General features: G+C 45.1%; 2 protein-coding genes across 6 annotated transcripts in view; one reads left to right on the forward strand and one right to left on the reverse strand.

Annotated features, from left to right (window-relative positions):
- The window catches only part of GALNS (galactosamine (N-acetyl)-6-sulfatase), a 70969-nt gene extending 59075 nt beyond the window's left edge, over nt 1–11894 (reverse strand). Inside the window, exons 1-2 of one of the 5 annotated variants that reach the window (XR_006275051.1) lie at nt 11661–11871; nt 830–953 (exon numbers count right to left, since the gene is read on the reverse strand). Coding sequence is in view for 3 of the 5 variants with exons in the window: in XM_038368194.2 (XP_038224122.1) it covers nt 830–953; nt 11661–11771 (235 nt within the window). In the remaining 2 variants the exon portion in view is untranslated. Of the gene's footprint in view, nt 1–829; nt 954–9995; nt 10120–11660 lie in introns of those variants that run through there. The other 4 variants (XM_038368194.2, XM_038368195.2, XM_043494898.1 and 1 more) reach the window with 4 other exon arrangements.
- Nucleotides 11829–17300, forward strand: TRAPPC2L (trafficking protein particle complex subunit 2L). Its single transcript, XM_038368197.2, has 5 exons — nt 11829–11977; nt 13603–13775; nt 15941–16028; nt 16184–16263; nt 17132–17300. Exons 1-5 carry the CDS (start codon nt 11945–11947, stop codon nt 17175–17177), a joined length of 420 nt encoding a protein of 139 aa, XP_038224125.1. The 5' UTR covers nt 11829–11944; the 3' UTR covers nt 17178–17300.
- Nucleotides 17301–18772: the final 1472 nt, after the last annotated feature.

The following is an 18772-nucleotide window of genomic DNA, read 5'->3' on the forward strand; positions in this document are numbered from 1 at the left end:
CCATTTTATCTACTTCTACAATGAACAAAGGCAAGGTATCCATCTGTAGCATGATAGAGATCAAGGCTCTGATTCAGGAAAGTAGTTAAGCAGATGTTTAACTTTAAGCATCTGCTTAAATCCCACTGAAGTAAATGGGACTTAAGCAGGTGTTTTAGTGCTTTCCTGAATGGGGATGGACTTAAACATAATGTTAAATGTTTTCCTGAATGGAGGCCCCAGAAAGTCCTCTTTTCTCCTTTATATTTTAGCTGTCAGCTGGCAATCAGACTTGAAGAACCAGACACAGTGACAAAGATATAAAATCTACATGGGACTCAAATGGGTTTGTCCCTTTTCCCCCTCTCTAAATCTCTTAGTAGCTAACAATGACGACAATGGGCAGGAACGTGTAGTTGCTCCATGCATGAAAGTCCCAAAATCAATGGAAGTTCTGCCTACAGAACAGAATCAAGCCCATTGTGTGCTTCCTTCCTGTTGGATTTGTCCAACAAAGATTTAGATACTGTTTTGTCTGATTGTCCCAAAGAAGAAAGAGATTAAATAATTCAGCTGCAGAGGCCTGAAGGCTAAAACAGAATTTAAAAAAATCCCTTAAATGAAGTGTTTTGATGACTAAAATACTGTTTTGTATGAACAGAAGATTGTAGTTTTTCCTCAAGAAAAAAATAAAAAGGAAGAAAAATGCAAGATGAAAGCTCCAAATCCTAACACTGCCTTAAGGGTAATCACTGATTTGGTTGCTAGTTTATGTAAGATGCTGGCAAACATCCCAATCTTCTCAGAAGGTGGCAATTTCACATGGTAGTATAAACTGAAGTTTACTTACATGGAGAGCACAGAGGGTTAGCAGTGTAGAAATTTGGGAAGAGCATCCCTTCTGAAGCCATCTGGTCCAAGTTAGGGGTTTCTTTAGAGGGCTCTCCAAACACTCCCAAATCACCCCAACCCATCTGCAGAAAGACCATACCAAAAAGACACAGAAGTAATTTTAGTTTTCTATAAACTACTGTACTACCTTCTGGACCAGAGTAGAATTTTTATTTTTATAAGCTCTTCTATAGTGCTCATCACTATAATATCACGTATACTATGTGAACTTATCCTCACAACCCTTCTGTGAAGTATTATTGTCACCATTTATAGATCAGAACTGATGGACAGAGAGAAATTAAGTGACTTGCCCAAGGTGACAAAAGAAATCTATTGCAAAACTAGGAACAGAACCCAGATCTCTTCAGTCTCAGTCTAGCATTAATTTTATTAATTATAAAATTATACACTGCAGGCCTACATTTCCAAATACTGGATATATGTAATCAGAAATGCACAGTGAAGATACAAGTAAAAAAGTAGGGTTACATAATAACTGAGGGCATTGAGGAATATCCTTTAAAAGCGAAGCTCAGGAGAGAAGTGCACCATTATCACATCACTTCTGCCAGTTTGCCAGATGATGGTCTTACCATAGTGTAGCCACACATCTTTGTCCTAAGCCAATGTGACTGCACAGCTCCTGCTCAGGAGCCTCTTTTGGGCAAAAAAAGGGAGCTCTAGAAAATTACCAACCCATTTAGCTAATTTCAATCCTGAAAAACAATACTGAAGCAAAAAGGGAGCAACTTAATGAGCAATTAGGCACTATGCCTGCATAAAGATTATACTCTGCCTTAAATATTCAAAAGCTTTCTTTACTACAGTCACGTATTAGGTGGGCAAAAGAAATGCAGAGAACATAATACATCTAGATCTTGGGATCTATTCAGATCAATTTCAATGAAGCCCCACTTGAGAGTCCAACAGAGACATCAGAACAAAGAATACTGCAGAAAAGACACAAAGCTGTCTGATGGATCATGAGCAGAGAGCAATGAAATGGTACAACATAAATCCAAGACGTGGAATTAAGAAGAGTTCCAAAGAGGTCAGTTTTCAGAGTAGCAGCCGTGTTAGTCTGTATTCGCAAAAAGAAAAGGAGTACCGGTGGCACCTTAGAGACTAACAAATTTATTAGAGCATAAGCTTTCGTGAGCTACAGCTCACTTCAATGCATCCGATGAAGTGAGCTGTAGCTCACGAAAGCTTATGCTCTAATAAATTTGTTAGTCTCTAAGGTGCCACCGGTACTCCTTTTCTTAAAGAGGTCAGTGTTGAGTTCTGTATTGTTCAATATCTTTACCAGTAATAAGGAAGGAGAAAAGAAAAGTATAGTGATCAAATTCATTGACACAATGGAGGAGGCATAGATACTTCCAAAAGATCAGAGAAACAGGCAAAAGCCCAAAGGAAGGTTTATTTTTATTACTGTAGCAGCCAGAAGCTCCAATCAGGGCCTGCGCCCCATTATGCTTGGTGCTATACAAAGATATATGGAGAGATTATCCCTGTCCCAAAAATTAAAGTTCACTTGGGCGAAAATAATCCTGAATATGAAATGGGAAATGTAGGCGGGCAGCTACCTCAAGTCTTCACAAGGTGGCCAGGTAGGTGACAGCTGTGAGTTGGCACACCACCTCTGTCCCATACGCACCCTCCACTAGCTTTCTGAGAAGCTCAAAACTACATGCAACACATTCCTGCCAAGAAAGGATCCAAAGAAATAAATGCAGATCTTCAAAGAGAAGCAACTTGAGGGGACACTGCCAACTTAAAAATCCTATCTTGTAAACAAATACATTTATTTAATTATGTTACTAACACCATCATAGACGGTTAAAGGTAAAGAATTTTAAAACTAATTCATCTGAGATTATTTTTGCTCTTTATTTAAATTTGTTTTTCTTTGCATTTTTCTCAGTATGGACACTGTAAATTAATGAAGTCAGCTTCCTTCTTATCGTTTGTTTCATTCTGAAGCTCTTAGTGGTGCAACGTTTGGATTTTAACCAGGGCTGTCGATTAATTGCAGTTAACTCACCCGATTAACTTTTTTGAGTTAATCGTGATTAATCAGTTTTGAAATTTATTAAATACTGTATTTTGGATGTTTTTCTACATTTTCATACATATTGTATTCTGTGTTGTAATTGAAATCAAAGTGTATATTCTTTATTACAAATATTTACACCGTAAAAAGGATAAACAAAAAATAGTATTTTTCAATTTACCTCATACAAGTACTGTAGTGCAATCTCTTTGTTGTGAAAGTGCAATTTACAAATGTAGATTTTTTTTTGTTACATAACTGCACTCAAAAACAAAATGTAAAACTTCAAGAAGTAGAACTGAGTGGATTTCTAGACTCTGTTCAGCCCTCTTCTTATTTACAATGTCACCAGAAAGCAAGAACAGGAATTTGCATGGCACTTTTGTAGCCGGCATTGCAAGGTATCTATATGCTAGATATGCCAAACATTCATATGCCCCTTCATGCTTCAACCACCATTCCAGAGGATGTGCTCCCATGCTGATGACGCTTGTTAAAAAAATAATGCATTAATTAAATTTGTGACTGAACTCCTTGGGGGAGAATTGTACGTCCCCTGCTCTGTTTTACCTGCATTCTACCATATATTTCATGTTATAGCAGTCTTGGATGATGACCCAGCACATGTTGTTCATTTTAAGAACACTTTCACTGCAAGTATGACAAAATGCAAAAAAGATACCAATGTGAAATTTCTAAAGATAGCTACAGCACTCAACTCAAGGTTTAAGAATTTAAAATGCCTTACAAAATCTGAGAGGGACGAGGCGCAGAGCATGCTTTCAGAAGTCTTAAAAGAGCAACACTCTGATGCGGAACCTACAGAACCTGAACCTCCAAAAAAGAAAATCCATCTTCTGCTGGTGGCATCTGACTCAGATAATGAACATGAACATGCATGGGTCCACACTGCTTTGGATTGTTATCGAGCAGAACCCATCATCAGCATGGACACATGTACCCTGGAATGGTGGTTGAAGCATGAGGGGACATATGAATCCTTAGCGCATCTTGCACGTAAATATCTTGCAACACCGGCTACAACAGTGCCATGAGAACACCTATTTTCACTTTAAGGTGACATTGTAAACAAGAAGCAGGCAGCATTATCCGCTGCAAATGTAAACAAACTTGTTTGTCTGAGTGATTGACTGAACAAGAAGTAGGACTGAGTGGACTTGCAGGCTCCAAAATTTTACATTGTTTTATTTTTGAATGCATTTTTTAAAAATACATAATTCTACATTTGTAAATTCAACTTTCATGATAAAGAGATTGCACTACAGTCCTTGTATTAGGTGCACTGAAAAATACTATTTCTTTTGGCTTTTTTCAGTGCAAAAACTTGTAATAAAAAATAAATATAAAGTGAGCACTGTACACTTTGTATTCTGTGTTGTAATTGAAATAAATATATTTGAAATGTAGAAAACATCCAAAAATATTTAAATAAATGGTATTCTATTATTGTTCAACAGTGCGATTAATCGCACAATAAATTTTTTAATCACTGGATTAATCACGATTAATTTTTTTAATCACTTGACAGCCCTAATTTTAACCAGTTTCTGAAAATGTGCTGAACATGGTTTGTCCTTGTTCACACTTGCAGCTGCACTCTGTTCTGCACTGATTCAACCACACCCACTGCTGACACAAATGGATATTTTTGTAGCATAGACATGGCTTTGGTAATAATGACTTCAAAAGGGGAATCCAATTATTTTAGGAGGTTAAGGGTGGAATAAGAAGTAGTAATACCCTGAAAAATTCAAGTTAAAAATTCAGAAACATTTTCCAACAGTGTGATCAGTTAGTCAATGGAATAATTTTCCAAAGGCAGTAGCTGAATCACAATAACAAGGGGTGTCTATGACTAGACTACTAGAAAAAACACATAGGTGCTTAGCTCCTGATCCCACAAAGACTTACACGCATGCTTAACGCTATGCATCTGAATAGTCCCATTTGTCTTCAGTAAGACTACTAATGGGTGTGAAGTTAAATTCATGCATATCTTTTTTGCAAGATAGGAGCCTTAGTGGGTATGTTTACACTGCAATTAGAAACCTGTGGCTGGCCCATGCCAGCTGACTCAAACTTGTGGGGCTTGAGCTAAGGGGCTGTTTAACTATGATGTAGATGTTTGGGCTCAGGCTGAAGCCCCGGCTCTAGGATTGTGCAAGATGGGAAGGTCCCAGAGTGCAGGCGCCTGAACCTCTACATCACAATTAAACAGCCCCGTAACCCAAACCCTGCGTGCCTGAGACAGCTGGCATGTGCCAACCCCACAGGTGTCAAACTGCAGTGTAGACATACTCAGCATAGACTGGGGCAGTAACGCACTAATGCAAACACAGCTGTTAGAGTATTCAAGGCCCAGGTACGCCTCTCCACCTCTTTACAACTTTTTCATAAAATCTGGAAAGGGCTTGAAAGGGCACATCAGAGCATTCCAATTTTCAGAATACAAATGAAGATTTTTAATCTGATAAAGAATCAATGACTGGTATCAGATAATTTAATTGAAATAGTTAACCCAAATTCCAAGAACACTCCCAAAACGCTGCCACTAAACAAATACCATTGTAAACAGTTTTTAATATTTATCATGCATAAGTTGTTCTAAGGGTGAATGATGACCCGATTATAAATGTTATTCCATGTGGGCAGACCCCTGTGCTCGCACGGAGCCCTGTTGACTTCAATGGTGTTGGTTCAGCGGTGCAGCCACATGGAGTAGTTTGCAAGACTGAGGCCTTGCAAACCCAATCCTTAAGCACCCTTTTTTTTCTTCCCAATTCTGGCCTTTGTACACATTACTATGTCCCACTGATTATCTTCATCCCACCAAGTTTCTGTGATGTCTATTATATTAATATCCTAATTTAATACAAGGCACTCTAGTTCACCCATCTTATTATTTAGACTTCTAGCATTGGTATATAAGCATTTTAAAAACTGGTCACTTTTTAGCTGTCACCCATTACGTGATGACAGGTTTCAGAGGGCTACATAGCCTGTCTGTATCAGCAAAAATAACAAGGATCCACTATGGATGTAAAAAGAAAAGGAGTACTTGTGGCACCTTAGAGACTAACAAATTTATTAGAGCATAAGCTTTCGTGAGCTACAGCTCACTTCATCGGATGCATCCGATGAAGTGAGCTGTAGCTCACGAAAGCTTATGCTCTAATAAATTTGTTAGTCTCTAAGGTGCCACAAGTACTCCTTTTCTTTTTGCGAATACAGACTAACATGGCTGCTACTCTGAAACCTGTGACTATGGATGTAGAAGCCTCTACACCAACATTCCACACAAAGATGGATTACAAGCCGTCAGGAACAGTATCCCCGATACTGTCACGGCTAACCTGGTGGCAGAACTTTGTGACTTTGTCCTGACCCATAACTATTTCACATTTGGTGACAATGTATACCTTCAAATCAGCGGCACTGCGATGGGTACCCGCATGGCCCCACAGTATGCCAACATTTTTATGGCTGACTTAGAACAACGCTTCCTCAGCTCTCGTCCCCTAATGCCCCTACTCTACTTGCGCTACATTGATGACATCTTCATCATCTGGACCCATGGAAAAGAAGCTCTTGAGGAATTCCACCAGGATTTCAACAATTTCCATCCCACCATCAACCTCAGCCTGGACCAGTCCACACAAGAGATCCACTTCCTGGACACTACGGTGCTAATAAGCGATGGTCACATAAACACCACCCTATATCGGAAACCTACTGACCGCTATTCCTACCTACATGCCTCTAGCTTTCATCCAGATCATACCACTCGATCCATTGTCTACAGCCAAGCGCTACGATATAACCGCATTTGCTCCAACCCCTCAGACAGAGACAAACACCTACAAGATCTCTATCATGCATTCCTACAACTACAATGCCCACCTGCTGAAGTGAAGAAACAGAATGACAGAGCCAGAAGATTTCAGAGTAGCAGCCGTGTTAGTCTGTATTCGCAAAAAGAAAAGGAGTACTTGTGGCACCTTAGAGACTAACAAATTTATTAGAGCATAAGCTTTCGTGAGCTACAGCTCACTTCATCGGATGCATTTGGTGGAAAAAACAGAGGAGAGATTTATATACACACACACAGAAAACATGAAACAATGGGTTTATCATACACACTGTAAGGAGAGTGATCACTTAAGATAAGCCATCACCAACAGCAGGGGGGGGAAGGAGGAAAACCTTTCATGGTGACAAGCAGGTAGGCTAATTCCAGCAGTTAACAAGAATGTCAGAAAAAAGAAAAGGAGTACTGGTGGCACCTTAGAGACTAACAAATTTATTAGAGCATAAGCTTTCGTGAGCTACAGCTCACTTCATCGGATGCATTGAGCTGTAGCTCACAAAAGCTTATGCTCTAATAAATTTGTTAGTCTCTAAGGTGCCACCGGTACTCCTTTTCTTTTTGCGAATACAGACTAACACGGCTGCTACTCTGAAACCTAAGAATATCAGAGGAACAGTGGGGGGTGGGGTGGGAGGGAGAAATACCATGGGGAAATAGTTTTACTTTGTGTAATGACTCATCCATTCCCAGTCTCTATTCAAGCCTAAGTTAATTGTATCCAGTTTGCAAATTAATTCCAATTCAGCAGTCTCTCGTTGGAGTCTGTTTTTGAAGCTTTTTTGTTGAAGTATAGCCACTCTTAGGTCTGTGATCGAGTGATCAGAGAGATTGAAGTGTTCTCCAACTGGTTTTTGAATGTTATAATTCTTGACGTCTGATTTGTGTCCATTCATTCTTTTACGTAGAGACTGTCCAGTTTGGCCAATGTACATGGCAGAGGGGCATTGCTGGCACATGATGGCATATATCACATTGGTAGATGCGCAGGTGAACGAGCCTCTGATAGTGTGGCTGATGTGATTAGGCCCTATGATGGTATCCCCTGAATAGATATGTGGACAGAGTTGGCAACGGGCTTTGTTGCAAGGATAGGTTCCTCCTCAGGCCCTTCGTTACCAGCACTCCCAGCTATCTTCGAGACACCACCGATTTCCTGAGGAAACTACAGTCCATTGGTGATCTTCCTAAAAACACCATCCTAGCCACTATGGATGTAGAAGCCCTCTACACCAACATTCCACACAAAGATGGACTACAAGCCGTCAGGAACAGTATCCCCGATACTGTCACGGCTAACCTGGTGGCAGAACTTTGTGACTTTGTCCTGACCCATAACTATTTCACATTTGGTGACAATGCATACCTTCAAATCAGCGGCACTGCGATGGGTACCCGCATGGCCCCACAGTATGCCAACATTTTTATGGCTGACTTAGAACAACGCTTCCTCAGCTCTCGTCCCCTAATGCCCCTACTCTACTTGCGCTACATCGATGACATCTTCATCATCTGGACCCATGGAAAAGAAGCCCTTGAGGAATTCCACCATGATTTCAACAATTTCCATCCCACCATCAACCTCAGCCTGGACCAGTCCACACAAGAGATCCACTTCCTGGACACTACGGTGCTAATAAGCGATGGTCACATAAACACCACCCTATATCGGAAACCTACTGACCGCTATTCCTACCTACATGCCTCTAGCTTTCATCCAGATCATACCACTCGATCCATTGTCTACAGCCAAGCGCTACGATATAACCGCATTTGCTCCAACCCCTCAGACAGAGACAAACACCTACAAGATCTCTATCATGCATTCCTACAACTACAATACCCACCTGCTGAAGTGAAGAAACAGACTGACAGAGCCGAAGAGTACCCAGAAGTCACCTACTACAGGACAGGCCCAACAAAGAAAACAACAGAACGCCACTAGCCAGCACCTTCAGCCCCCAACTAAAACCTCTCCAACGCATCATCAAGGATCTACAACCTATCCTGAAGGACGAGCCATCGCTCTCTCAGATCTTGGGAGACAGACCAGTCCTTGCTTACAGACAGCCCCCCAATCTGAAGCAAATACTCACCAGCAACCACACACCACACAACAGAACCACTAACCCAGGAACCTATCCTTGCAACAAAGCCCGTTGCCAACTCTGTCCACATATCTATTCAGGGGATACCATCATAGGGCCTAATCACATCAGCCACACTATCAGAGGCTCGTTCATCTGCGCATCTACCAATGTGATATATGCCATCATGTGCCAGCAATGCCCCTCTGCCATGTACATTGGCCAAACTGGACAGTCTCTACGTAAAAGAATGAATTGACACAAATCAGACGTCAAGAATTATAACATTCAAAAACCAGTTGGAGAACACTTCAATCTCTCTGGTCACTCGATCACAGACCTAAGAGTGGCTATCCTTCAACAAAAAAGCTTCAAAAACAGACTCCAACGAGAGACTGCTGAATTGGAATTAATTTGCAAACTGGATACAATTAACTTAGGCTTGAATAGAGACTGGGAATGGATGAGTCATTACACAAAGTAAAACTATTTCCCCATGGTATTTCTCCCTCCCACCCCACCCCCCACTGTTCCTCTGATATTCTTGTTAACTGCTGGAATTAGCCTACCTTGCTTGTCACCATGAAAGGTTTTCCTCCTTTCCCCCCCTGCTGCTGGTGATGGCTTATCTTAAGTGATCACTCTCCTTACAAAAAGAAAAGGAGTACTTGTGGCACCTTAGAGACTAACAAATTTGTTAGTCTCTAAGGTGCCACAAGTACTCCTTTTCTTTTTGCGAATACAGACTAACACGGCTGCTACTCTGAAACTCTCCTTACAGTGTGTATGATAAACCCATTGTTTCATGTTCTCTGTGTGTGTATATAAATCTCTCCTCTGTTTTTTCCACCAAATGCATCCGATGAAGTGAGCTGTAGCTCACGAAAGCTTATGCTCTAATAAATTTGTTAGTCTCTAAGGTGCCACAAGTACTCCTTTTCTTTTTAAGGAATCTTTGTGGCACCCTTAGAGAATAACAAATTTATTTGGGCGTAAGTTTTTGTGGGCTATAACCCACTTCATCAGATCCACCGAGTGGAAAATACAGTAGGCAGGTATAAAAATACAGCACATGAAAAGATGGGAGTTGCCTTACCAAGTGGGGGGTCAGGGCTAAAGAGGCCAGTTCAATCAGGGTGGAAGTGGCCCATTCCCAACAGTAGACAAGAAGGGGTGAGTATCAACAGAGGGAAGATTATTTTTTGTAGTGACGCAGACATTCCCAGTCTTTATTCAGGCCTAATTTGATGGTGTCCAGTTTGCAAATTAATTCCAGTTCTGCAGTTTCTCGTTGAAGTCTGTTTTTGAAGTTTTTTTATCGAAGAATGGTCACTTTTAAGTCTGTTATTGAGTGTCCAGGGAGATTAAAGTGCTCTCCTACTGGTTTTTGAATGTTACAGTTCTTGATGTCTGATTTGCGTCTATTTAATCTTTTGTGAAGAGACTGTCTGGTTTGGCCAATGTACATAGCAGAGGGGCATTGCTGGCAATTGCACGAGACTTTTATTAATTTGACTGTTTCTCATCAGATCCTACCTGTATTTTATCTTCCATACTCTCCTCCTTATTAGGACATAGAGTATCTTCATTAGTAGATCCTCCCCTGAGAGATGTCTCTGTCCGAACCACATCCTTTTCTGCACCTGTCAGTTCTCCCCCAGCCCTTAGTTTAAAAGCTGTTCTACAACCTTTTTAATTTTACATACCAGCAATCTGGTTCCATTTTGGTTAAGGTGGAGCCCATTCTCCCCGTATAGGCTCCCCCTTTCCCAAAAGTTTCCCCAGTTCCTAATAAATCTAAACCTCTCCTCCCTACACCTTCATCTCACATCCAAGCAGCCAGGTGACAACCACCTCCCCAGCCTCCACCACCCCCAGTGAAACCCCCCCAGCCTCCACCACCCCAAGTGACCAGCCCCCCACCTACACCCCCAGTGAACCCCCCAGTCTCCACCCCCCCAGTGACCAGCCCCCCACCTACACCCCCAGTGAACCCCCCCAGCCTCCACCCCCAGTGACCAGCCCCCCACCTACACCCCCAGTGAACCCCCCGAGCCTTCACCCCCAGTGACCAGCCCCCCACCTACACCCCCAGTGAACCCCCCCAGCCACCAGCCCCCCACCTACACCCCCAGTGAACCCCCCAGCCTCCACCCCCAATGACCAGCCCCCCACCTACACCCCCAGTGAACCCCCCAGCCTCCACCCCCTGTGACCAGCCCCCACCTACACCCCAGTGAACCCCCCCAGCCTCCACCCCCAGTGACCAGCCCCCCACCTACACCCCAGTGAACCCCCCCAGCCTCCACCCCAGTGACCAGCCCCCCACCTACACCCCAGTGAACCCCCCCAGCCTCCACCCCAAGTGACCAGCCCCCCACCTACACCCCCAGTGAACCCCCCAGTCTCCACCCCCCCAGTGACCAGCCCCCCACCTACACCCCCAGTGAACCCCCCCAGCCTCCACCCCCAGTGACCAGCCCCCCACCTACACCCCCAGTGAACCCCTCGAGCCTTCACCCCCAGTGACCAGCCCCCCACCTACACCCCCAGTGAACCCCCCCAGCCACCAGCCCCCCACCTACACCCCCAGTGAACCCCCCAGCCTCCACCCCCAATGACCAGCCCCCCACCTACACCCCCAGTGAACCCCCCAGCCTCCACCCCCTGTGACCAGCCCCCACCTACACCCCAGTGAACCCCCCAGCGACAACCCCTCCGCTTCCCCCCCTGACAAAGTGCCCCTCCCCTGCTCACTCACATCGTCCATGAGCAGGATGAGGAGGTTGGGGGGCCCGCTGCGCTCGGCGCCCCCCGCGCTCAGGGCCCAGCACAGGTGCAGGGGCAGCAGCAGCAGCAGCCGCTTCTCCATGGCAACCGGCGCCCCCGAGCCACGCCGCCTCCTCCTGCCCGCCGGGAGCGGGACCGGGTCACGTCAGCCCGGCTCCGCGGAGAGCCACGTGACCTGAGGCCCGCGCGCTGGGGGGAGCAGGAGGAGGAAGCGTCCGCGTGATCACGTGATGGGGGGGGCCACCGGCGTCCAAGATGGCGGTGTGCATCGCCGTGATCGCCAAGGAGGTGGGGGCGGGGCGCGCTGCGGCCAGGGCAGGAAGCGGGCGCTGGGCTGTGGGGAGCAGGAGCAGTAGGGGCAGGATTCAGGAGTAATAGGGTGTGGGTCTTGGGGGCAGGAGCCGTAGGGAGGGGGGGCGGGGGCCGGGTTGGGAGATGGGGGGCGGGGGCCGTAGGGGGGGCCGGGTTGGGAGATGGGGGGAGGGGGGGGCTGGGTTGGGTTGGGTTGGGAGATGGGGGCGGGGGCCGTAAGGGGGAGGGGGGGCTGAGTTGGGAGACGGGGGCCGTGGGGGGGGGCTGAGTTGGGAGATGGGGGGCGGGGGCCGTAGGGGGGCTGGGTTGGGACATGGGGGGTGGGGGGGCTGGGTTGGGTTGGGATGGGGGCGGGGGCCGTAGGGGGGAGGGGGGGTTGGGTTGGGAGATGGGGGCGGGGGCCGTAGGGGGGTGGGGGGGCTGGGTTGGGTTGGGAGATGGGGGCGGGGGCCGTAGGGGGGAGGGGGGCTGGGTTGGGTTGGGAGATGGGGGCGGGGGCCGTAGGGGGGAGGGGGGGCTGGGTTGGGTTGGGAGATGGGGGCGGGGGCCGTAGGGGGAGGGGGGGCTGGGTTGGGTTGGGAGATGGGGGCCGTAGGGGGGAGGGGGGGCTGGGTTGGGTTGGGAGATGGGGGCGGGGGCCGTAGGGGGAGGGGGGGCTGGGTTGGGTTGGGGGGTGGGGGCCGTAGGGGGGGAGGGGGGCTGGGTTGGGTTGGGGGGTGGGGGCGGGGGCCGTAGGGGGGAGGGGGGGCTGTATTGGGTTGGGAGATGGGGTGGGGGCCGTAGGGGGGGGCGGGGGCCGTAGGGGGAAGGGGGGGCTGGGTGGGTGGGGGGGGCGGGGGGGCCGTAGGGGGGAGGGGGGCTGGGTTGGGTGGGGGGGGTGGGGGGGCCGTAGGGGGGGGGGGGCTGGGTTGGGTTGGGAGATGGGGGCGGGGGCCGTAGGGGGAGGGGGGGCTGGGTTGGGTTGGGGAGCGGGGGCCCCAGGGGGGAGGGGGGCTGGGTTGGGTTGGGGGGTGGGGGCGGGGGCCGTAGGGGGGAGGGGGGGCTGGGTTGGGTTGGGGGGTGGGGGCGGGGGCCGTAGGGGGGAGGGGGGGGGGTTGGGAGATGGGGGGGGGGCGGGAGCTGTGGTACTGGATTGAGAGGACCTGAGGAGCTTGTTTAGAAGCTGGTCTAGGGGTTGGTGGAGCAGTGGCTGGGAAGCCCCAGGTTTCCGTTGCTCTGTGGGAGCCCTTTGTGGACTTCCTTCCAGAAAGGATGATTCCAATGAGAAGACTAAATGAGCTGGGGGCAGTCTCACTAGGGGGATGGATGGATCACTCACTACCTTTGTGTTATGAGAAAATGTAAACCTGGCAGTAGTCTTCCTCTAAAGACTGTTAATAGTTGAGGATAAAGCTAGATCTACTGTATAAATACATGTTGCAATATACAGGTGTAGGCCAGTGGCATTCTGTGATATCTTTAAATAGAATTTGTGGTTAAAAATAGCTAGCTTTTAAATAATAGCAGTTTGCATCCTCAGAGCACTACACTTACATTTGCTAATCTATTTGGGCACAGAATAGGTAGCCCCAGTTAACACAATTTGTCATCATCCTTTCTAGAATTATCCCCTGTACATCCGAAGCATCCCGACAGAAAATGAACTGAAGTTCCATTATACAGTGCACACTTCCCTGGATGTTGTGGATGAAAAGATCTCTGCCATGGGGAAGGCCCTTGTAGATCAGAGAGAACTCTATCTGGGACTTCTGTACCCAACTGAAGACTACAAAGTGTATCTTTAATGCCTGACAGGTGTGCTCTATAAGGCCTGTTCCTACAATCTGTCCTTATTCAGTCAGAACTCCCACTGAGTTCTCTAAGCAAGGAATGCAGGGTTAGGTTTTAAAAGTATCTATCTTCCAGTTCTAGAATTTACCATTGTTTTCATTTGACATTGCAGCTGTAAATCCTGTGTTGTGAAATAACCACTGTGCAGCTTGATTTTCAATGGGCAAGCGTGCTGTGGATTAGTATGCATATAGCATAGATTTTGGTACTTTCATTTGACCAAAACAACCTGAGAGAGTGTGCTTAAAAGGACACTGTCAATTGACATTTTGTGAAAACCAGTGGTTTGGAAACTTAAGACCAGTAGAAATGTTTCCTCCATTTAAAAAGAAAAAAAAAAAAGGAAATGGTTGCTTTTTAAACTGTTTGAAACACAAACACTGCAGCAAAAAAAATCCTAGAAATGAAACCTTTAAATGGACAACCATCCCTTTTGCTGGCAGTTGTAAAACCAAGTTGATAAAAGGAATGTAAATAGCCAGTGACTGTTGCAAAAGGTGAAGATTAAAAGGGGTCAGAGCCTTGGCTGGTGTGAATCAGTAATTCTACTGATGTCAGTGGAACTATGCTGATATACAGCAGTTGAGCATCTAGTCCTGTATTTTTAAATTTATTTTTTAGAAACCCTTCACTTCAAATATTGATTTTATACCACAGTATTTGAGATGATTAAGTGGGTATTGGCATTTGTCATTCAGCATCCAAACAGCATAGGTTTATATATTCTTAGCTTGGTCCCAGTCCTGCAAGCCGCTCTGCACAGGCAACCACTGTGGCTTATTGCAGGCACTGTGGCAACATGCATTGGTCTAGTCACACAGAGCAGTTATTTCACAACACAAGATTTGCTGCTGCAGTGTCAAATAGAAGTCCTAGACCTAAGGGTTGTTTAGCTGTGGTGTTGTCTGAATAGTATCGGTTCTGTTTATTCTTGGCCCTGTCTCTTAAGGCAGATCTATACTAGAAGCGCTACATCAATGCAGCTGCTGTAGTACGTCTGATGAAGACGCTGTATGCCAATGGGAGAGCTCTCTCCCATCGGCATAATTACTCAGCTTCTGCCTCTTGCGGAGGTGATGTTGGTGGGAGAGCATAGCACCAGCATAGACAATACGTAGGTCAATCTAACTTGCATAACTCAGGGAGGGTGTCTTTTTTCACATACCTGAACAGCACACCTTAGATTGACTTAAGCAGTAGTGACCTGCCCTTCCTGTCTGCAATGAGGAAGTTTGGTGCATCTTAAGCTAGCTATGGTTTGGTCAGATTTCACAATTTATAAATACAGTATCTCTAGTTCTTCACTTAGCTAAAATTGTGACAACTTGTCTGTGATTGAGGCAGAGGAATTGGACCCCCTCTGGTAATGCAGCTGAAGGTGGTAAGACTGTAGAAGCTTTCTCAGATACAAAGTTGATATTTCAGGACTGCAGCTATACCTGACAGTTATGAGAAGTAGTTGATCTTTTAACATTTCTGTGGATGGCCTTCTGCTTCCCTTTTAATCACATGGATTGAAATGTCCTCACTTTCTGACTAATGTAACTGACAGCGGATATCCATGTCTTCATAATCCTGCTGCTAACTTCAAAGATTCTATATTATAACATTGCTGTTGAGTGATCACTGAGTCTGTGATATTAGCTACCCGAATGGGCATGGCTGCAAAGAATAATCAGAATTCTTTGATGAAGGGGGATTCTTGAGAGCCAAAGAAATTATCATCAAAATGGCTGATGACTGAACCCATTTATGCAATTACAGAACAGTAATACATGCCTTGGAAGGCAGGCAAGGTAGCTGCTGCTAAAAACACAACCTGTCATAACTCTTTCTAGTTATAAATCTTTATACAAACAACCCTCTCTATGCTCGTGAGGCTAGGTCATTATTATCATCCTTTCAGAAATGGTAACACTAAGGTAGAAAATAAGTCCAATTTCTAGAACCCAGACCCTTGCTTATCTCATCTAGACATGGATTATATTGTGACCAGCTTGAGGGTGACAGCCACTTGTAAATTTTTCTTTTGACTGTACTTAAGTCTTATTTTAGTTGCTTTTCCAGGCACTTGTGTGTCAAAAATATGTTCCTTAATCAGCTGCACAGATATGGCTACGTGACAAATTCCAAGGTGAAGTTTGTTATGGTGGTAGATTCTTCAAACACAGCACTTCGAGACAATGAGATCCGCAGCGTAAGTGCATGAAATCAGAATGCAACTTGCCAGATCAGTATTTTTGCTCCTTCCACTTATTCATAAAATGCTGAGAAGCCAAGAAACAAACAACCCCCCCCCCCCGCAGTTATTTTCTAGGTTTTAATTAAAAACAAACCATGATCTTTTTTCAGATGTTCCGAAAGCTGCATAATTCATACACAGATGTAATGTGCAACCCCTTTTATAACCCCGGGGACTGCATTCATTCCAGGTGAGTGAGCTGCTTCCTCTAATCCTTTTGATTTTGTTGCCATTTTGGGACATGCAGAGCTATTAGGATTTAGCTTTTAAGATTGTAATTTCTGTGGGTGATCAGTTTAAAGCTGGGAGCTGCAAACTCATTTCCAAAAACATGCAGCTGTATTCTCTTTGGACTACTTCTACAGAATAGAAAATTTACCATTGCACCATCCTCCTTAGAGGCTACATTTAACTGTCTCCCACACACTTCACACTCATTAGTAGCTTTATGAACAGATATTAGAAATGCTGACTCAGGAACCTGAGGTTACTTTTAAAAAGTTACCAATGGATCTCACTTAAATATTCTTTTTATTGAAACATGGTGGATAATACTTTGTCAACAGCCTTGTCCACTGTTGGACACCTCTAAATAAACAGGCTCTAGCTTTCCAAAATTCAGCCTCTGTAGAGGGGTAAGGATGAGGAGTCTGTTTCTGAAATGCATAATTCTCAAAACAGTTGACAGGGCAGTGCCCATCTTTTTATATTCAAAATCTTTTTGTGAGACCAGTGAGTGTTTCTCCCCTCTCCCCCCACCATTGCATATGCAAAAGCAGATTCTATATTCCTGTCATTAAAATGACTATGGTCTACTGACAGGGCAAGAACCACGGTTACTTCAGCTTTATTAAAAGGAAAGTAATTGTTTGTGAAACACAGTGTACCAGTGGTAAGGAATGAAATATTTATAGTCAAGCCTGTGGGAAGTTAACTTCTATTTAAGCATTTTTAATGGTATATCTTACCTACTAACTAAAGAGCTTCTTTGTATGAGAGATCTCGGTATGGTGGACTGTCTTCTCTTACTTTAATATTTTGTACTCTTCCTTCTCTAGGGCCTTTGATAATATGGTGACCTCCATGATGATGCAGGTGTGCTGAAGCTCCAGCCATTCTCTTCATATTTGAGAACATTCTCTATTGTACAGAAGTGTGTCTATGAAGCTGTGTGTATATATAGACTTTGAACTTGTTCTGTGTAAAATAAACCTATTATTGTTTGGATCTATGGCCAGTCATACTGTGGAGAATGGCACAACTTGCTTAGCAGAATATAGGCTTTGCTTTTAGCTAGTATGCAAAAGTATGGAAGGGTCTCTTGCTCCTAAATAGAGACAAAGGTAGTGAGCTATTGATCACTGTCCATGTCCGATCTTAGTAAAGCCCAGGGCTGCATGTTAAATTGCGCACACGATTTTCTGCCCAAATTGCATGCAGAGTTGAGAGGGTATGTGGATGCAGTTGTATGTTAGGCATGCAACCTTGAGATGCTTCTGTAAAAATCTGCCCCAACTTATGCTTGATATAGTTGTGCCTGGTGCAGTATGATTAGAGAACAGCAGCCAGCTCAACTGTTAAGCAAAATAGATCTAATTAATATTTTAGTTAGATAAATTAATAATAAATCTAATGCAGACTGTGTGGCAAATTTAGGTTGACCTCACTCTTGGGAGAATTGAAATGAACTGGTTTACTGCTCTGATCGGGACCACCTCTTCTTCCTAGAGCATTGAGCGGTACTGCTGCTGTACGCAGTTGTTAAATCTAGTCATAAGAGGACTCACTGGCTTTAATAGATGCAGTTCAGGCAGAATCGGGACCAGCCTTTTCTGCTTGTTGCCACTCAACACTGGATTCCCGGTGCTGCAGCCAGAGCATGCTGTTCTTTCCTGACAATGTTTTAAACTAAATCAAAGTTGGCCCCCTAGCCCTGTTTCCTAATTCTGGTAGGAGCGTCCAGATCAGCGAGGTGGGCACATACTGAAGCCCATAACTATCAAAGCAAAAAAAACCTATTACTTGGAAAGAGGCAACAACAGCTTAGTAGCTTAGTACAACAGGGCCCATCACTAGATAACTCACACCCCAAGCACCATAAGTAGCTACACCCTTCACAGCACACCTGGCTTCATTTTACCGAAGGCAGATTGCCATGGTCACATGAGATGGCTGGGGCAGAGCCAGTAATTGGACCCCAATCTCCAGAAACCCCTTACAGTGCCTTCAGCAAATCCCCTCCTTCATGGGGGAGAGTGCTAGGCAATCCACAGGGCATTAAGTATGGGTAGTGCTCAAGAGTCTACTCAAACTGTACATTGGGATTTTCTTTAGTGCTTGCAACCCTGCCTGAAATTTGACCAGTAGTTACAAACAACCAGTTTGTAGTTCTACAGCAGCTATGGAGGATGAGGCTTTTTAGCCACATTAAACTGAAGTGTTTTGCGTTTGATGTTACAAAGGGGGTTACTGACCCTCCACTTTTTCTTGTTCTGTCTCATAGTCACTTATCTCCAGCAGCTTGGCATTCCTTCATACTAGACTGGGGCATTAGAACAGCCTATGCAGATACCTAGTCTGTGTTCTTTGCTCACCCATCTGCATTTCAACAGCCCCAGAGACATGCATGCTGCCTTAATCAATTTAATCTAGATATAACTAATTCCACTTTAAGATCAAAGCCCAAGAAGGTGGGGTTG

This window comes from Dermochelys coriacea, chromosome 12 (assembly GCF_009764565.3).
Source record: "Dermochelys coriacea isolate rDerCor1 chromosome 12, rDerCor1.pri.v4, whole genome shotgun sequence".
In the NCBI taxonomy this organism is placed as follows: Eukaryota; Metazoa; Chordata; order Testudines; family Dermochelyidae; genus Dermochelys; species Dermochelys coriacea.